The 17,192-nt window shown below is 42.1% G+C and overlaps 1 protein-coding gene across 31 annotated transcripts in view; it reads left to right on the top strand.

Moving 5' to 3' along the window:
- Window positions 1-17,192, top strand: part of celf2 (cugbp, Elav-like family member 2) — a 480,486-nt gene that overhangs the window by 393,303 nt on the left and 69,991 nt on the right. For 30 of the 31 annotated variants that reach the window (XM_044109128.1, XM_044109104.1, XM_044109103.1 and 27 more), the window contains one exon: window positions 7,274-7,470. In XM_044109128.1, the coding sequence (XP_043965063.1) occupies window positions 7,274-7,470 (197 nt within the window). Of the gene's footprint in view, window positions 1-4,320; window positions 4,691-7,273; window positions 7,471-17,192 lie in introns of those variants that run through there. The other variant, XM_044109100.1, reaches the window with a different exon arrangement.

Here is a 17,192-nt window from a genome sequence, read left to right as displayed (position 1 = left end):
CAGAACTGCACCGAATGTGGGTGGAAAACTGTTTATTGTGAAGTTCAAGTGATTCACAGGCAGCACACACTCCCTGGTTTGGCTGGCGCGGGGCCCCTGGGAGCCGGTTCGCTCCTGCTGTAAGTCTGTTACAGACTGAAGGTGTTCCACATAATTCAGTCACTACTGACTGACACTCGGTTAGTTTGGCTCACTAATTCGCCTTTCACTGTCTGTGACAGAATAAGCGCCACAGCGGCCTTCTGGGAGAAAGCGAAGCGTGCTGCTCGTGTTGTGAGTTGTGCTGAAGTTGATCATCGTATCTGCAGTTTGTTTTTTACAGCCGCAGAAAAGTCTGGAGGAAATGAGCACTTTTCAAACCGTTTCATGCTTTCAGTCGGAGCTGCTCTGCTGCGTCGAGCTGCAAATGTAGCAACATTTCCTCTTGGAGCACAAAGAATTCATTTAAAAACTGCAAAACTGAGAAGAAAAACACATTTTATTCCTTCAACCTTTACTTCAATTCTCAGCAAGCTAGCTAGTTTTGCTAACTTATCAGAACTCTGTAATGGGTTTGTGGTAAAAATATGAATATTATAATTTCCCATCCATTTTGAGTATTTTGAATAGTTCACTATGTCCATCAAAATAAAGCATAATGAAATGTAGCTTCAGCTACACTAGCAGGCTAATGCTAACTACAGTTAGCTGATGCCAACATATAATTTTCAGACTCTTTGACAAAAAACAAGCTCACCTAATTTAGAAAGGATGATGTTCACATTACCCTATTTATAGGAAAATATGTAATTAAATCATTTTAAGATGTTTTGTCAACACTAAATTTTCTTAGTTGGTGTTTCTTCAAAAATATTAGCTTTTTGTTTCCTATGAGTTGAACTGTATCTCAAAGTATTTTGTCATTCCTCCCTATCATTTCCTGTAGGTGTTGGTCAAAACATTCAGCTTCCAGACATGCAGAGTCACATTACTAGCATGAGAACGCCTCAGTGAAATCAACCCTGATTGGTGCAGAAGGTCCAGTCATCTGAACTCTCCAAACATCATGTGGATTTCAGATTGGCTACATTTCCGATCTCAACACCATAAGGCTGTCCAACATCAGTGTCTGACCTCCCAAATGCACGTCAGGTTTCCCAGTGCTAATGGCTACGTCGTATCGGGTTAAACTCTTGGTGCCATCATTCAAAAACTGCAGAGATGATTTTTGTTGGGGGGGAAATAGTTTTTTCACAGCGTAGGAAATGTCGTCCATTTATTAACAGAGATGCTGACAGAAACTAAACAGAAACCGATGAAAGTATGGATCCATTATGAGGACTAATGGATTCATGACTTCTGTGTTTCTCTTTGTGTCCAGATAACAGAATCAGGATGTTTGTCTCTGTGTGACGGCGTATCAGTGAACAGAGGTGTGTTGAGGTGTTTGCAGCTGACCTTGGCCGCTGTGCCTCCAGAGAGGGAGCTGACGTTTCTCACTCTGCTTGTCAACAAGATTAGATTCCCTGTTGGCCTGTTACACACCCCACCAACATGCTGCCGAGGAGCGGCGCTATGCGGCGGCCCGGCCCTGCCGCCAACCCGCCGCGCCGCGTGTCGGTGCACGAGGCGGGGTGTGTGTGTCGTGTGTCTGAGCGTGCTGCAGTTGCAGGGTTAAGGAAGTCGGAGAGGATGTGTGCTTTCGAGCAGAAACAGAAGGAAGAAGCGGCGGGGGATCAGCGCAGCCAGCCTGAACTGCAGCTCGTGCGTGAACGCATGTGGGATCCGTGTAAATGCACGTGTGCTGCTTTCTGAGGGGCGCCGCACGCTGAGCTCTGAGCTGTGCTTACTCCTCGCCCCGGCTCATCTGCACGCTTTTACCTGCCTCCGTCTCTTCCCCGCTGGCGGATGCTGCACATTTCTGTCCTGCTGCCTTTCGGACTCCAGCTGTGAACCAGGCCAGCAGAGGAGATCGCAGCTGGTTCTTCTGTTTGGTTTATTTCAGCTCCAAATTCACTTGTAGGCAACATGAAGGTCATTGCAGGACAGTTCTTGGAAAACCTCATCATAAATTCTGTGCGTGTTTCTTTTTCGTTTAGACATTTTTCCCGTTTCCTGAACTGTAAATATCTACTTGGAGACATTTTGAGCTCTTAGCATGGTGAGAAATATGGAGCCCTGGCAACTCGTTTTTACAGATTAAGTAAATAAGAACTGAAGTGTAAATATTTGCATAAAGTTGGATAATTTGTGCAGTTTTTCAATTCCAGAAAGTACATCAAAGATTTACAAAATAAGACCCAAGATAAAAAAAAAAAAACCCAAATGCATCCAGTTACAGTTTAAAACTGAAAAGAGACCAGAAACACTCTGCTGTCCACCAGATCGAGGCTTTTTAGATATTTTAACTGTTTTATTTCAGACTTTGTCAAAAAGTAGCAGCTTAAAATAAACTACCTGAGTAAAAACAGTAAAAGACCAAAGTTTGATGTGTGCAGGAAAATGATCTTTTAGTCTGGATTTCTCTCTAGAAGTTGAAAACTTATCCGCCTCGCTCCTCATGCAGCTCCTGGCGGTTTGTAGGATCCAGATTTCTGCTTTCTGAGGTTCAGGATAAAGTCCAAGCAGCTGAATCAACTCAGATCTGTCAGCTTGATGTTGAACCAGGAGGGAAATTCAGGAACTTTACTGAGATTATTTGGTAGATTATGTCATGAAACCATTACTGTACAGATAAACCCAGAGATTATCCTGTTTGTGATCATTTATTTCAGTAATCCAGCTTGAAATGATACATTTTGATTTATTATTTCAAGTGTCTGCTCCTGATAATTTTGACAGTTATGGCTGACAATACTACAGTGAAAAAGCATCTTTATAAAAGCTGATTACTGGAAAGCCAGCTGTTCACAGTGCATTGTCTAAGCATATTAACGGAAAGTTAAGTGGAAGGAAAACCCGAAAAGATATAAACAGAGATAACTGCAGCCTTGAGAGAATTGTGACATAAATCCAAAGTAATTGAGGACTAATAGTTCAAACATCAAACATACATTAATATCACTTAATGCTCTCAGTGTTAGCGCTAGCACAGAAGCTAGCGTTAGCACAGAAGCTAGCGTTAGCCTTCCTTATTCTGGGGATCCAGCCAATCAGCAGCCAGTAGTGTGTCAACCATATTTTAGATAATTTCAACAAAAAACACACAAGTATTCAGCAGATTGTAGAGAACATTTCTGTATTTAATCTTATGCAAACTTTTGATCTTTAGTGAAGCTGAAGTTTGGGGTTTGTCATTAACTCTTAAAAGATAAATAACATTTAAATGTGGAGGTTTAATTCCACAGAGATTCAGGTTGGTATGAATGTAAATGTCTGTAGTTCTGATTTCCAGTTGATTCATGATATCATAGAACATTTTTCAGTCGTTATTTCAACCTCCTGTTGGCTCCTGCTGCTAATCCGGTCCAATAAAATCACAGATTACTTGTGAGTCTGAAGGTGTCTGGCTGTAGAAACTGCTGAGGATTGTTGCTGAGTTGCTGTTTTAAGGATCCTGGAACAAAAGGTTTCCTGGTCAGAAGAGAGCAGCTTCAGCTCGGCTGAACAAGCTGCTGTTTGATGCATCAGATGTGGGAATAACAGCCCTCAGCAGCTGCTTCAAAGACCCATCCAGACACTTTCCTTACAGTGTGACCGAGTACACTCTGAGTGTAGCTCAGCCCTCAGCCGTGGCCCCAATGCTGCAGGGAGACTGGAGTGATGGAAGCAATACTTAAGCCATTAAGGCAGACAATTGGCTCAAATTGAGAGGGAGAGATAGAAAAGTAGGGAAGAGGAGGGAAAAAGGGAGGGTGATGGAGAAGCCGTGGCAGCAGTGGATCCACTCAGAGACTTAATCCGAGCCCCAGGACACTCTCCTGCTGAGCTTCACACATTTCCGCAAACATGCAGTCACACACTAAAGCTCCTCCAATAACACCTTGTCATTCCTGGCCACAGGGGCGCTCATTCCTTCATAGTTAGGAAGAGTCGTCTACTGCAGCCACCTCGGGAGAAGATGGAGCATGCAATCTAGACAAGATAGCTCTGTGAGCATTCGTACGCCTTCCGGCTTGCAGCGTGAAGCTATTTATTGTGTTCGCAGGCAGAGTGAATGTTGTCCAGTGTCCTGGACGAGGAAGGCGCTCCTCTGACACTGGCTATTGTGTTGTGGCCCCTCGGACTCGCTCGGTCCCCTCTAGCCTCACAAACGGCCAACAAAGAGGGATTGTCTCCTCTTACGTTCCTGAAACATCAGCTGTGTGTGTCAGAGGGTGAAGGGATGATGTTCTGCGGTCTGAACTCGGCGACCGCCGGCGCTCTTCAGGTCCAGTCGTCTTTTGGGAACATCGGCTTCTGATCGGGACGCAGCGACATTTTGCTACCATTTCGTTCCTTCCCTTCCTCCTTCCTTCCTCCCTTCTTTCCTTTCCTCTCCCATCAGCCACAACCCGGGGGCTCCCTCCACGCCGGGCCTGTACGATTTAGCGGACAGCTCAGTGGGTAGCGGTTATTGCCCTGAGGACTGTTAGCGCGGTTTGGCTCGTTGACTCCCCTCCCCGGTCTTGGCGGTTTTATTTGACATGTCCTTTAGGTCGTTTAAGGAATGGGGCGTTTCTGCCGAGCGCCTCGGCTCTTTCTGCAAAAGATGGATGGCCCGCGTTCAAAGGTCTGGATGTGTTTTTCTTTTCTTCCCACCCAGTCTTTCTTTATATCTCTCTTTACTTTTCCCTGCTTTCTTCCTTCACTCTCACTCTGTTACTCCTGCTAAGCTTTATAATGTAGCATTAGTGTTGTCAGCGGACCAAGCCTGGGATTTGGCTTTGCTTCTCCCTCTTAAGATAATGCAATTCCTCTCTAATGCCCAGAATAACAAAAGGGAAAGTAGAGCAATAAAGCAACATGGCTATTGACTTGGTTTCATCAAATTGGTTCGTTGCCATTTTAAACAGACCACAGACTTTGATGGTTGTGTGTTTCTGTGTGTGTGTTTGCAGCCATTTGAGTCTCTTTCCTGGTGCATGCTCTGCTGCTTTCTGCAGTCCATCAGGCTTCGGTACTGAGAGTCTTTCTTCGTCTTTACAAATCTGAACAAAGGGGACCGGCTCGCGTTAGCATTCCAGACGCATGAACGGACACGTGTGTTTTGTGAAGATAAGTGTTGTTAGTGTGTGCTGGAGAAGGGTGAAAGCATTTCACCTGGATTTTCTATGCATCCCTGATGTGGAAATGCAGCTGGAGTGATGGGGGCATGGAAGCATCAGCTGTCCCCAAACCCACTTATCCAGCGTCTTCCCACCAACAGGAAGCCCTGAGGTCATCACCTGCACAGCTTCCTATGACCAGAGGATACTCTGGTAGGAGTACCAGGGCTCTAAACTATTGCTAGTGAACCGTAAAAAGCTGAACTCTCTGATTTGGTCACCTGACAGCTCAGGTGTACAATTTGAAAATGTATTTGGTTGGATTCCATTCCTTAAACCTTCAACAAGGTTTGTATCCGTTCCCCAGAGATTTCAGTCGGCGTTGACACAACATCTACAAATCACTGATGTCAAACCAAACTCTGCTCTATTGGATCAATATCTATTGACAACATGAAACCAGGAAACCAGGATCTGAACCGGTGTCAGTCCAATCCATGATCCATAGTTTTCATCAGATTATTAAGTGTTCAGTATTAAGTTTGTTCAGACTGTTGTGTTCTGGTTCTGGTCGACTTCTAGCCTCAGTTTCCGGTTTGCAGCCGACAGGAAAGACGGTCAGTGTCTCCTGCTGTGGTTCATCTAGCAGCAGGTCGGCTGGTTGGGAAATACTGAAACAAACCAACTTCACTCCTCCAGGCCTTCCTGCAGCCAGCTGCTGGCTGCTGATTGGCTGATTTATGGTTTACATTATTAACAAGCAGCTGGATGTGTGTACCTATTAAAGTGGCCTGTGAGGGCATTCATGAAGCATCTCCACTTCTCTCTGTGGTTCGTGTCTTTTTATGGAGAGACAGCAGAGGAAATGGTGAAGGTTTGTACGGTAGCTTGTTTGGCGGGTTGTAAAACGGAGGAATGAAACTGGAGTTCCTGAGACTCTGAAGATCCGCCGCCATCAGAAATCACATCCAGCAGGGGAGAGAAGTCAGTTTGCTGATGTCAGGTCAGTGTGTGTAGAAACTGCCGGCTTCAGGGACATCAGGTGGTAAAAGCAGAATTGAAAGCCGCTGCGAAGGAACCCGAGAGTTTTATTAGTTTGGTTCTGTCCCTGTTATGGTGCGAAGAGGCTTTTTCACTCCAAATGAAACTGTTGCATTTGTTCTCCAGATTTGAGATATTTGCCATTTTCTGAGATTCCTGAGAACAATTGATCTCCAAGGTTCATGATAGAAAACCTTCATCCTGAGGATTTTCTCCGTTTTAACCGTGTGGGAGTTTGAACATTTGCTTCGGTGCCATTATTTAAAATCACAGCAGGGAGCCGGCAGGTAGTTGATCTAATTCTTTCTGTTTGACCTGAAGCGATGTGGGTTAGCCGTTAGCTGGTCGGACTGAAACCAAACTGAAACCAAACTGAAACCAAACTGAAACCAAACTGAAACCAAGCTTCTCCTTCTGCAGTCCGTTTTCGTCTTTTTGACTTTTTACCACTTAAACCAGAAACTTCTGTAAATGTGAGGAGCTGCTTCCTGGTGGTCCCTCCCTTCTGTGACGTTTTATTTCTGTGACGGTTTTGTTTAATTGCTTCATATGTGATCGGCGGTTTCTCTGAAAAGATTTTTTAAAAATAAAATTCTGGTGCCAAAGGTGTTTTTTCCAGATCTATTCTCTCCTTCCAGATCATTTAAATCTTTTGTTTCTTTTAATAATTTTCTATTTTGCTGAATTTTGGAGATCTAGCTCATAATTTAGTTGTTTCTATATTGTGATAGAAACACAAGATTGTGATATAAATCGGAATAATTTAAGAATAAATTATACCAGAGTGAAGTTTCAGGGTTCAGTCTGTTACGACGAGAAAATCAGAAACTTTCTGATCGGTTCACTTCAGATATTGATAACTATCAAAACTTTGCTTTTTTGTCACCTTTTGTTTTTTAATGTTGCAACTTTATTTTACCAACATTCTGACTTTATGTTGGTCTGTTCCTAATATTCCTCTGTAACTCTTAAAGCTCAGATTCATTAAGATCTGCTCTGTGTAGCCGTCATGGAGGATCCTGTTGCATTCTGGGACATGACGTTGTGTGTCTTTGCTTGTCCGACAGTAACGGCACGGCCGGGAAGATGAACGGGGCGCTGGAGCATTCGGACCAGCCGGACCCGGACGCCATCAAGATGTTTGTGGGTCAGATCCCGCGCTCCTGGTCGGAGAAGGAGCTGAAGGAGCTGTTTGAGCCGTACGGCGCCGTTTACCAGATCAACATCCTCCGGGACCGCAGCCAGAACCCTCCACAGAGCAAAGGTACACACACACACACACACACACACACACACACACTGCTTCTTACTGCTGGGTCTGAAGGGAAAACGGCGTTTCCATCCAAACGTGACGCAGAACCACTTTCACTTCAGTGGCTGCTGTTTAAGAGCCAATTCCAGGACGGTTAATGGCTGAACACATCATCTACGTGCAAAATTACACAAGCCAGCTCATATTTTGTGGACCATTTGAAGACAAAGACGCACCCTGACAGACTTGCAGAGTCAATTGTGCGAAAACGGCGTGATTTGCTGCTATTTTCCCTCCCATTCCCTTTCTCTCTTTTTTCCTTTGATGAATTCGTCAAGTGTGAGAGCAAACAATAGAGACGGCAGCAACAAATGGGCAGACAATGGTGTTGCCATATTAACACGCGTCAGGCAGAGTGGGTGCTGATGACACTTGTGATGAGACACGGGGAGTGGGAGGAGAGACTGACAGGAGGAGAGACGTGACGCCTCCGTCCAACTGCTAACCAGATTCATCAGGAAGACGAGCAGCTTTTACTCCCATTTCTGACTCGACTCATTATGCTTCGTGTTCGATCCGTTTACTCACCTCTAACCTGGTTCTTTTGGTCCTGGTTCATGGAAAGTGTTTAAACTTTCCTAGTTGCAGTTTTTGTAGTCAGTTTAACGGTTGATGAATGATTTGATTTTTCACTCACTTTGTGAAAATTGAAGCTGGAAACGACTTAAAAATGGCAGAAAAATGATTAAAACTCTTTTCGAATTTGATTTTTACTTAAGGAATAATTACAAAATTATTTATACGCGTTATAGTTCAATAAGCTGTAAATAATTGATAAATAATTTTTTTAACATGTGGTTATTGGTAATGGTTTTATGGTGAATCAGAATATAATTCATTTATAATTCGTCTCATCTGATTGGTTAGTGTGGGTAGACTTTATTTAAACCCCGCCCACTGGATTTGTGACGTGAATAAATAATGCAGTATATTTAATTAATAACTTTTGCATTTTTAATGCAATTAATTTGTGACAAATTGAGGAAATAATTCCAGGGTTTATTAAATGTTTGTTAGTTTTTGGCATCCTTCACCCTCCGTAGCTCAGAGGGCAGTCAGTCTGTTTATGATGCTCAGAAATTTGAAATCAGATATTTTCCAGATTTTATTTGTTTTTACATGTTTTTTATCAACATCAGGCACTTTTTTCCCTTTATTAGCAACTCGAGTTTAAAAGATAAAATCTGATGTTTTGTAGATTTTTGAAACATTTGTTTTTTATTTAATTAGTTAATCCACTTTTGTAACTCCATAATTTCTATGATCTCAGATTTGGGAGATATTTAAACATTATATACAACTTCAATTAGTTATTAAATTACTGAAAATAAAGTAACTTTAGATTTTAGCAATAAATTATGGGACTGTTGCACCTCCGTAATTTCTAGGTTTTCTCCAGAAAAGAAAACAATTCAGGTTAAAAAATTTTTCTGAATACATTCTTTTGTGGCGATCGTTGTCATTAATCAATCATTGATGATTAGCTCCAGAGATTGTTTATTTATTTAATTTTGCTGTTTTTTAGCCTGAAACAGTTTCAGGAGTTTCCTGAGCTTAAATTTGCAATAATTATCTGTGAGATTCTCGTAGAGACAAAAATAAGACGGGAAATACATTTTAAATGAGGCAAAGATATTAAGCACATGAAATTCCACACATGGTTACCTTGGGAGAAGCAGAGCAAAAGTTTCCTTCAGTTTTAATAGAAAATGTAAAAAACAAGCCCTGCTTTGAAAAACTCCCAGGAATCCTAAAGGCGTTGATGTAAGATTTTCTCCTTCCTCCTGTGCTTGTAAAGCGCGACGTTCTGCAGGAGGAAGACGGTGAAAAGTGATCAAACCCAACCGACAGGTGTTCAGATCCTCTCACAGATAATCTGCAAACCCTGCAGAGTTTTACCTGCAGTCCAGGTTCACTAGTTTCTACCAGCAGCTGCCTTTCCGTTCATGTTCTGCCAACGACGAAAAGACTAAATGTCATAACTCCAGTGATTCTGTTGAACCAGAAATGAGATTAAAATCACACGACAATAAGTTTGTTGATTCAATAAGTCATTAAAACACAGCAGAGACGGATGTAAACAGTTATAGTAATATTCAGCCAATCAGAGGAGATGTTGGAGTGACAAGCCCCGCCTACTTGGGAGCGGCTACAGTTTGGGAAATTTTATCAACCTTTTCTAAACTGTGATGCTGTGAGAGCTCCGATGGAGCCGACGGCACGTTGTCCAAAAACCAAACCATCATCCTCCCACCACTTCCTGTCGTCTTCTTCAGCATTTCCAGCAGTGGTAACATCCAGCTGTTGGTCATGTGACTCACAGAAAGTGTTTGGATACGACTGAACCTCCTCCTCATCCCAGGACAGAAGCTTGTTGTTCCTGAATTTATTTTTGACTCTACATGTTTCTCTGGTTAATGGAACCACAGATCCAGTAAAACTCAAATGATCTGCGTCTGATTGAGAAGATGCTTTCAAACTGGACCTGGTTTCCTCTTTCCTAAGAGACGCTCAGCACCGATTGATTTGTTTTCTGGCTTCCTCTGAGTCATTTCAGCTAACGTCGCTCCAACTCGTCGTGTTCCCTGGATGTTTGTCCTTCGGATGGCTCCGCCTCCCCGCGTTCAGCCTCTTCCCTCCCCGTCCTTCAGCTCCATCAAATCTCCTGCTCCGTCTTCAGAACCCTTGAAATGAGTTGTTTTTATGGCTGATGAGTCAAGAGCATCGCTCGTCGTCGTGGGGGGGAACTATCATGCTTTTCATTCTCCTGCTCAAAAACACATTCTCTCTCTCTGTCTCTCTCTCTCTGTCTCTCTTTCTTTCTCTCTCTCTCTCTCTGTTTCTCTCTCTGCCCCTCATTCTTTCTCTGCTGAGAGGTGAAGGCGTTAAGAGGAAGCGTTTTGATTCAGCTCTTCTGTCCTTGTTATTCTCTGCTGCTGCTTTCTCCTGTAAGCCGTTTGGCCTCATCTGCCTCCGCCTCTCTGCTGAAACTTCAACTGTGGCCTCTCCTGCTCCGCTCTGTTTACTTTAATTCAGCCACAGTGCTGGGCGGAAAACAACATTTGGGGCAAATGAGCCCTCCTGGTTCGCCTCTCGCTGACCCACAGTCTCTGATTCACAGTAAAGTAGCAGCTCGGATCGGCGCGAGCTCGTTAGTGTCGCTTCTGTCTGCATCCTCATTAGTCGCCTTTTCTGTCATTCCTGAAAGGAACCTGAGCAGCAAACGGATGAAACGAACGCAACGTGATAAACTCTCTCTGAGGACGCTTGGACCGGATCGGGGGAAAACAAAATAAATCCTCGTTAAATTCTGGGAAATTAGTGTTGTGTGCTGGATTTGAAAATGACAGCGCTGCTTTTCTGATTTGGTTCTGCGAGCAGAAGTTAATCTGATATAATCTAACTTAATAAACAAGAGATCTGATGTGAATGGAAGAGTTATTGTTTCTGTAATGCCGGCTCACGTCTCTCCAGGCTCTGCGGAGGCTTCATCCAGGAAAATAATCGTGTCAAACCTTAAAAATCACTTAGATGTGTCTCTGTGCGCGTGTCGTTTTCATACCTGAAGCTGAGAAAATGTTGTTGTTTCCCATCATGCAGCAGTGAAGAAAACTGTTTTCCAACGAGTTTCTCTGGATTTCTCTTGTTCTGAAGATTTTTCTCATTTGAAACTTTAGGAGTATCAAGTTTATAAATTATTCATCATAAATCTTGGTATTAATTGTTCATCGTTTTGGTCGCTTTAAGGTGTGAAAGTTACGTTTGTGCTGCAGGTTTTAGAAAGATGAACCATCAACGTATTTTCCAATGAAGCATTAAAGAAAAACATATTTAATACTTATCAAATTTTAATTAAAGAATTTTTTTTATTCACAAATCAGGAAGTCCAAAACCATAAGAAACTTTTTGTCAGAAATGTAATAAATGAGATTAATGGAGTCTAAGTCTCCACTTAATTTGGTTTTTACACTCGAATAATTTTTAGTTTGTGTTTCTCTTCATTTTTACTGGCAGGAACAAAGGAGACAATTTAAAGCTAAATGTCATTAAAACACAAACATCCATTATTAAACATAACATTAGTTAGAACTGGAGTTCCTCCAGGTTCGGTTCTCGCTCCTCTAATGTTTTATGTTTCTGATGACGTTCAGACGAGTTTCTTACATTAATTACTTGGACACCTCAGGTTTTGTTTTACCTTTAGCTTCAATAACAATGGCATTACATTTATTTATATTTTCCTATGTGGACATTGAAAGTGACAAATAAAAAATGGAAAGTAATTTTTGTGATAAAAAAAGCCTAAAGCTTTGGATGGAAAGACGGAGTAACCAGCTGTAAAAACTGGTCCTCCTGCCAGAATCAGTTAAATCACGTTTTATCTCACTGGAAGCTCAACGGACTCATTTTTAATTTGTTTGAATAAAGTCTGACCTGACTGACTTCAGATCCACTGATGACTGCCTGATTTCTGTTTGTAGAGCCAAAACACCATGAAAACCTGTTAAAATTGTTATAAATTTGACGTTTCAGTGTGAAATCACTCTAATCCACTGGGTAAAGTGTTAAACATGTTTCTCTACAAAAATGTGGTTTAATTTGACATCAAATTATTTCCAGATGTTGGTACCAACCAAAGTATTCATCTCATAAAAGTAGATCAAAACAGGTTTGTCCATAAATGCTGGTCTGTGTAATAAAATGAAGAGGCTGAAACGTTTAAAACCGACAGAAAAGCAGCTGAGAATCGAGAAACGACTGAATTCTCCTTCCTATCAGAGCAAATTCCCAGCAGCTGCTCCAGCAGAGATTAACGGCTGATAAAGTTTCTCTTGAAGACGCGTCGCCTCATCATGACTGAAGTTTTCCTTCTCAACCTCATTAATGTTTTTCTAAATGTCTGGATAAGGAAGTGAAAAGACGATTTTATTTTCTGCACTAGCTGCTCCGCCACATTATATTAGATACATATAATGGGTTTGCTGTTTATTGAGGAAATCCTTTGTTTTCTATTGCTTCATTGAAGCCAAACTGCAAATTCTAACTTTAAATCAGATCTGGACCAGCACTGGATGAAGAGGAGTAAATAAATGATTAATTAAAGGATTTAATCCCACTGAAAGCTTTGGCTAAACTGCAGTTTTTCTCATCAAACCACTAAGTGGTAATCAGTGGATCGGTGTAATCCTCCACTCATTATTAATTTTGTCATCTGGTGTTTTCTGAGAGCCTGGAAAACCAAATTCCTGCAGCAAACGCCAGTCGTTTCCCTACAACCCAGAAATATCCGGATCGCTGCTTCGCTTCCAAAAACACAAACTTTATCTGATCTCTTTAAGCCTGTTTAGATCAGTTAGGAGCCAAAATTAATAAACTGCGGGAGTTGATTTGGACGTGAGCTTCGTTACTTTGAATAATCCCCCAGATTTTCCTGTTTGGTTCCAAAGTGTTAATTGGGTCCAACATGAAGCTGCTTTTCGTTGTTGTTGGTAAAATCCCAGGTCTGTTGTGTATATGTGTGTGTTTATGCCGACGAGGAGAGGCGAGGGAATATCAGTGGCGCTTGTGTTGGTTTAATGTGTTTGGAGTTAATAACCAGATGACTGGATGAGCGGTGGAGGAAAGAGGAGTGAGTGAGAAATGGAGCAATTTACCATTTTGTGCTGAAAGAGAGACAGAGATGCAGGGAGAGATAAAGAGAGAATGAGACGAGGAGAGCCAGAGGGGTAAACAGAAAATGGTCCTCTTGCTAAAACACAACCGTAAGCTCCATGACGGCTGTGTGTGTGTGTGTGTGTGTGTGTGTGTGTGTCGGGGTTTTGGCAGAGGATGTGATATGTCATTTATCTTAATGATGCACCATAGCCCACATGAGCTGCTGAGACACACACAATAAGTTTAATGTCTTCATTAAGTGGCTCTTTTCTGCACCAAATTCTTTGTGCACAACGTGACCTGCAAATAATTCAGAAATATGGAAGTATGAAAAATTAACTGCAAGCCACATGGAAAGCAAATACATCATGGAGGGAATATTAGGATGCTGCAGATCCAGCCTGCAGGTAACAAGGAGGTGACGAATGTTTTACAGCAGAGGAGGAAAAAGTTTTACAGGAATTAACGTGAAACTGAAAAATCTAAATTGCAGCAAGTTGATTTTTAAGATTCCAAAGATTTTACTGTGTTTGGAGAATATTTTGAATAATATCAGCATATTTTACCAAGCAGATATGTCAGATTGTGTCATCAAGGGCCTTAAAATAACATTTATTGTCCAGTTGATTAGACTGTGGACCGGCTCTAGAGATCATCTACAGACAGGATTAACCTCACAGATTATAATTTCTCCACCATGTTGTTTTAAACTGAAGAGCTGTGCAGTAAAACTCCAGTGGATGAGAAATTATAAGGTCAAGAATAAAGGAGAAATAAAAACATAAAAACATGAAGATAGTTAAAATTAGACCAAAAATGAGCTTTGGTTGTTTTCCTGCTGTTAAAACTAGAACATCAGAACTTTCAGTACTAATTTCATTTTGAGGAATTACAGTAAAATCATGGCTGATCATTTCAAAGTTTCTACAAAATGGTGAAAACAGCAGCAGAAACCAAGCAGAGCTAGTTTGTTAAAACCTGACCTCCCTGCAGAATCCAACCGACAGATGAAATAATCTGAGACTGAACTCAAAGGTTTGACTGAACTGTTGCCCAATAATCTGTTTTCAGTAATAAAACCTCCGCCGTCTTTAAAACAGACTTCAGTGATGTCTGTTGTTCTGAACGTCGTTCTGGTGGATAGAAGGAGATGAAAACAGGAATCTGGTGGAAACTGCAGCCATGACTCCAGATAAATTCGCAGGCAGCGAACAGAGCCTCTGATTCCCGATCGACTCGGCTCCGGTTCCGAGTCCAGAGACCTGGCAGAGCCAACCGCCTCCCCCGCTCCGCTATGGCAACGCTGAGCGAACGGCGCTCCGTCCAAAACAATTATCTGCTCTAATGGATTCGGTTGAGACGGGGCCGACCTGAGACGGGGGACTGATTTATTTCATTCTTTCCTAAAGCAGAGCGGCCAATTATATTGCCTTAACTAGACGTTGGCTTTGTGAGTCGGTACCCAGGCCCAATTAGAGAGCAGCTGCAGGTGGATTTTTATGGGAGCTTTTCAGCTGTGTGGATTTTCAGCTCATCGGTTGTTTTTTTTTCTGGTTTCTGCTGCTGCATGGCTCAGCGACGGGGAGATTGCTGCTTGGTTCTGAGTGAAGATGCTTTGTGGAGCACTGTGGGTCATCCAGACGCTGGCTTTGGTTCCCAGAAAAACGCCTCCTGTTGTCTCTGCGGTGGGGGGGCTGGAGCTTCCTCGCCAAAGTAACCAGTGGATTGTGTAGGTTTGTGAAGTGCTGAGTTGGAGCGAGTCCATCGTTAACAGGATTAGAACGTCGGCCAAACGCCGTCAGAGAGGCGCCGTTGTTTGAAGCCCTGCACTCATCCGCTCTGTGTTTCTCCATCGGTAAATCTCTTCTTTATTGCGCTGTCAGATCCGGACTGCGCTCCCCGTCATTCGCTGTCACTCACAAATTACTCACATTCAGGGTCCGGACGCCGAGCGGGGAGGGAAACAACCGGCGCCACCTGGAGGCTGAATAAACAAGCTCTTCCTGTATTATAACTAAACAAACTGTAATGTAACCGTTCAAATAAAATAACCATGTTTATTACCACAAAATAAACAGTGACGAATATAAAGGTTTGAGTAATTATGTTCAAATTTGCATAAAGTTTAGCTCACATGTTGCAGAAATGGAAGGTTTCTGATCTCTGACGTCTTTATTTAAATGAAAAATCAATCTACTCATGTAAGAGTAGCAACAACTTTATTACTCCAGTAAAAGAAAAAAGTAAAATGCAGTCAAACTACTTTTATAAATACTTTTTTCCCAAAAAGTTACTGAAGTGAATGTAACTCCAGTTAAACCCACTAAAGAACAAACAGAACAAAATGTTCCGTTTTTCTGGTTTTACTCTTTATGTTTGAGTAAAATAAACATTGTTCCTTTATTCCATGAACTACTGACAAGAGAAATGTAACATTTATTAGCAGAAAATACAAAATGGTCAAAATAAAGACATGCAGCACTTTTCCAAAGAATCCAAAGAAAACAAGTTAATATTCATGTAGAATATTAGGTTTTTTCAACACGGATGTTTGAACTCATCCGTGTTCAAACATGAATATTTGGTGGAATAACCACCAGATTCAACAGGCTTCAGTGCAGAAGTCTCTACAGAGCTGCAGAGACTTGGTAGCCTGTTGTAGCTAACAGGCTTAGCGTGATATATTAGCATTAGCTGGTCATCATTTATCTGCATTAATCAACTCAATCTGTTGACTTGGGGGATAAACTGCAGAGTTCTGCACAGCAGCAGCAGCAGCAGGTGTAAAACCATCTGAGCGCTCATGTTGCGTTTAAAGGCGGCTCGGAAAACCACGTTACGACTCGTTATCAATGGATTAACCTTTTGTGGCGGCTGAGCAGAGTCACTGGGAGACAGACGGCAGAAATACGACCCAAAGCCTCTACTGGGGCAACAACTGAAGGTAGTAAAAATAAGTGTCCAGTCAGGGGGGCCACGGCCCCTAATGCCCCCCGGTGCCGCCGGGCCTGGGCACTTCCCCCCCCCTCCTCTGGACCTGCAGGGCTTTTCCCCCTGTACTGATTCAGCCTCAGCAGAATCCAACCTGCAGCTGTAATAAGAAAAAGAAGATTTTAACACTTAGAAATAAGAAATTATGTAAATTTTTCAAACTATGGATAATTTCATCCCCTGAGACCTGCAAATATTACTCTAATAAATCAGCTGCAGAGGCAAAGATTTCCAACACTAACTGGCTTCTAACTGTTTCTGTGGATAAACGCAGCCTGAATAATTACAGCCTCGTTTGGAGAAAAGTTTTTACTTCTCAATGAAAACCTGCATCAGTAACAGAGATTATTAATCTGTTTGGATTAGCGGTAAAAACATCAGAGGAAAGTTTTGATTTTAAGTTCAGCCATTTGTTTTCTTAACAACTCATTTAAATGTTTTATTTTTGTTTTTGTTTGTTTTGTTATTGATCAATTGTTCCCTATGGGAGGATTTTTGCTGGACAGTCAATATAATACGTAACCATGGCAACAAGGTGTTTACAGCTGTTAGGAACCGATTAGCATCTGAAAACTTACACAACACCTGAACTTTGACCTTCCTGCCGGCTGTGTTGGCAGCATCATGATGTGGGGCTGGTTTCCTGCACAAAGTGGACGAGATAAAAAATCCTTAAAGTTCACCAGAAACCTGGACAGCCTGAAGTTTCAGCAGGACAGTGAAACGTTTCCGTTTCCGTCCATGAATTAAAACCTGAACGTCCTAAAAACGAACTGATTTAAAGGAACCAAACCGATCAGAAAACCAGCAGAGTGGTTTAGTTTGGACGCTCTGAAGGAGATTTAAATGAATATCAGTGAAAATCTCTGTAATTGTCTGTAAATTCAAAGTTGTGCTCCAGTTTTTATTGTGTCGTCATGAATATGGATTATTATTCTGTGTTATTCTGAGGGAAATGACGGCAGAAGCAGAGCGATAAACGGAGAGTTTCTGATTACTTCCATCTTTTAGACTGAAGCTGCTGAAAT

The sequence above is a fragment of the Gambusia affinis genome, linkage group LG23 (assembly GCF_019740435.1).
Source record: "Gambusia affinis linkage group LG23, SWU_Gaff_1.0, whole genome shotgun sequence".
NCBI lineage: Eukaryota > Metazoa > Chordata > Actinopteri > Cyprinodontiformes > Poeciliidae > Gambusia > Gambusia affinis.
This window is presented reverse-complemented; position numbering and strand designations above follow the sequence as displayed.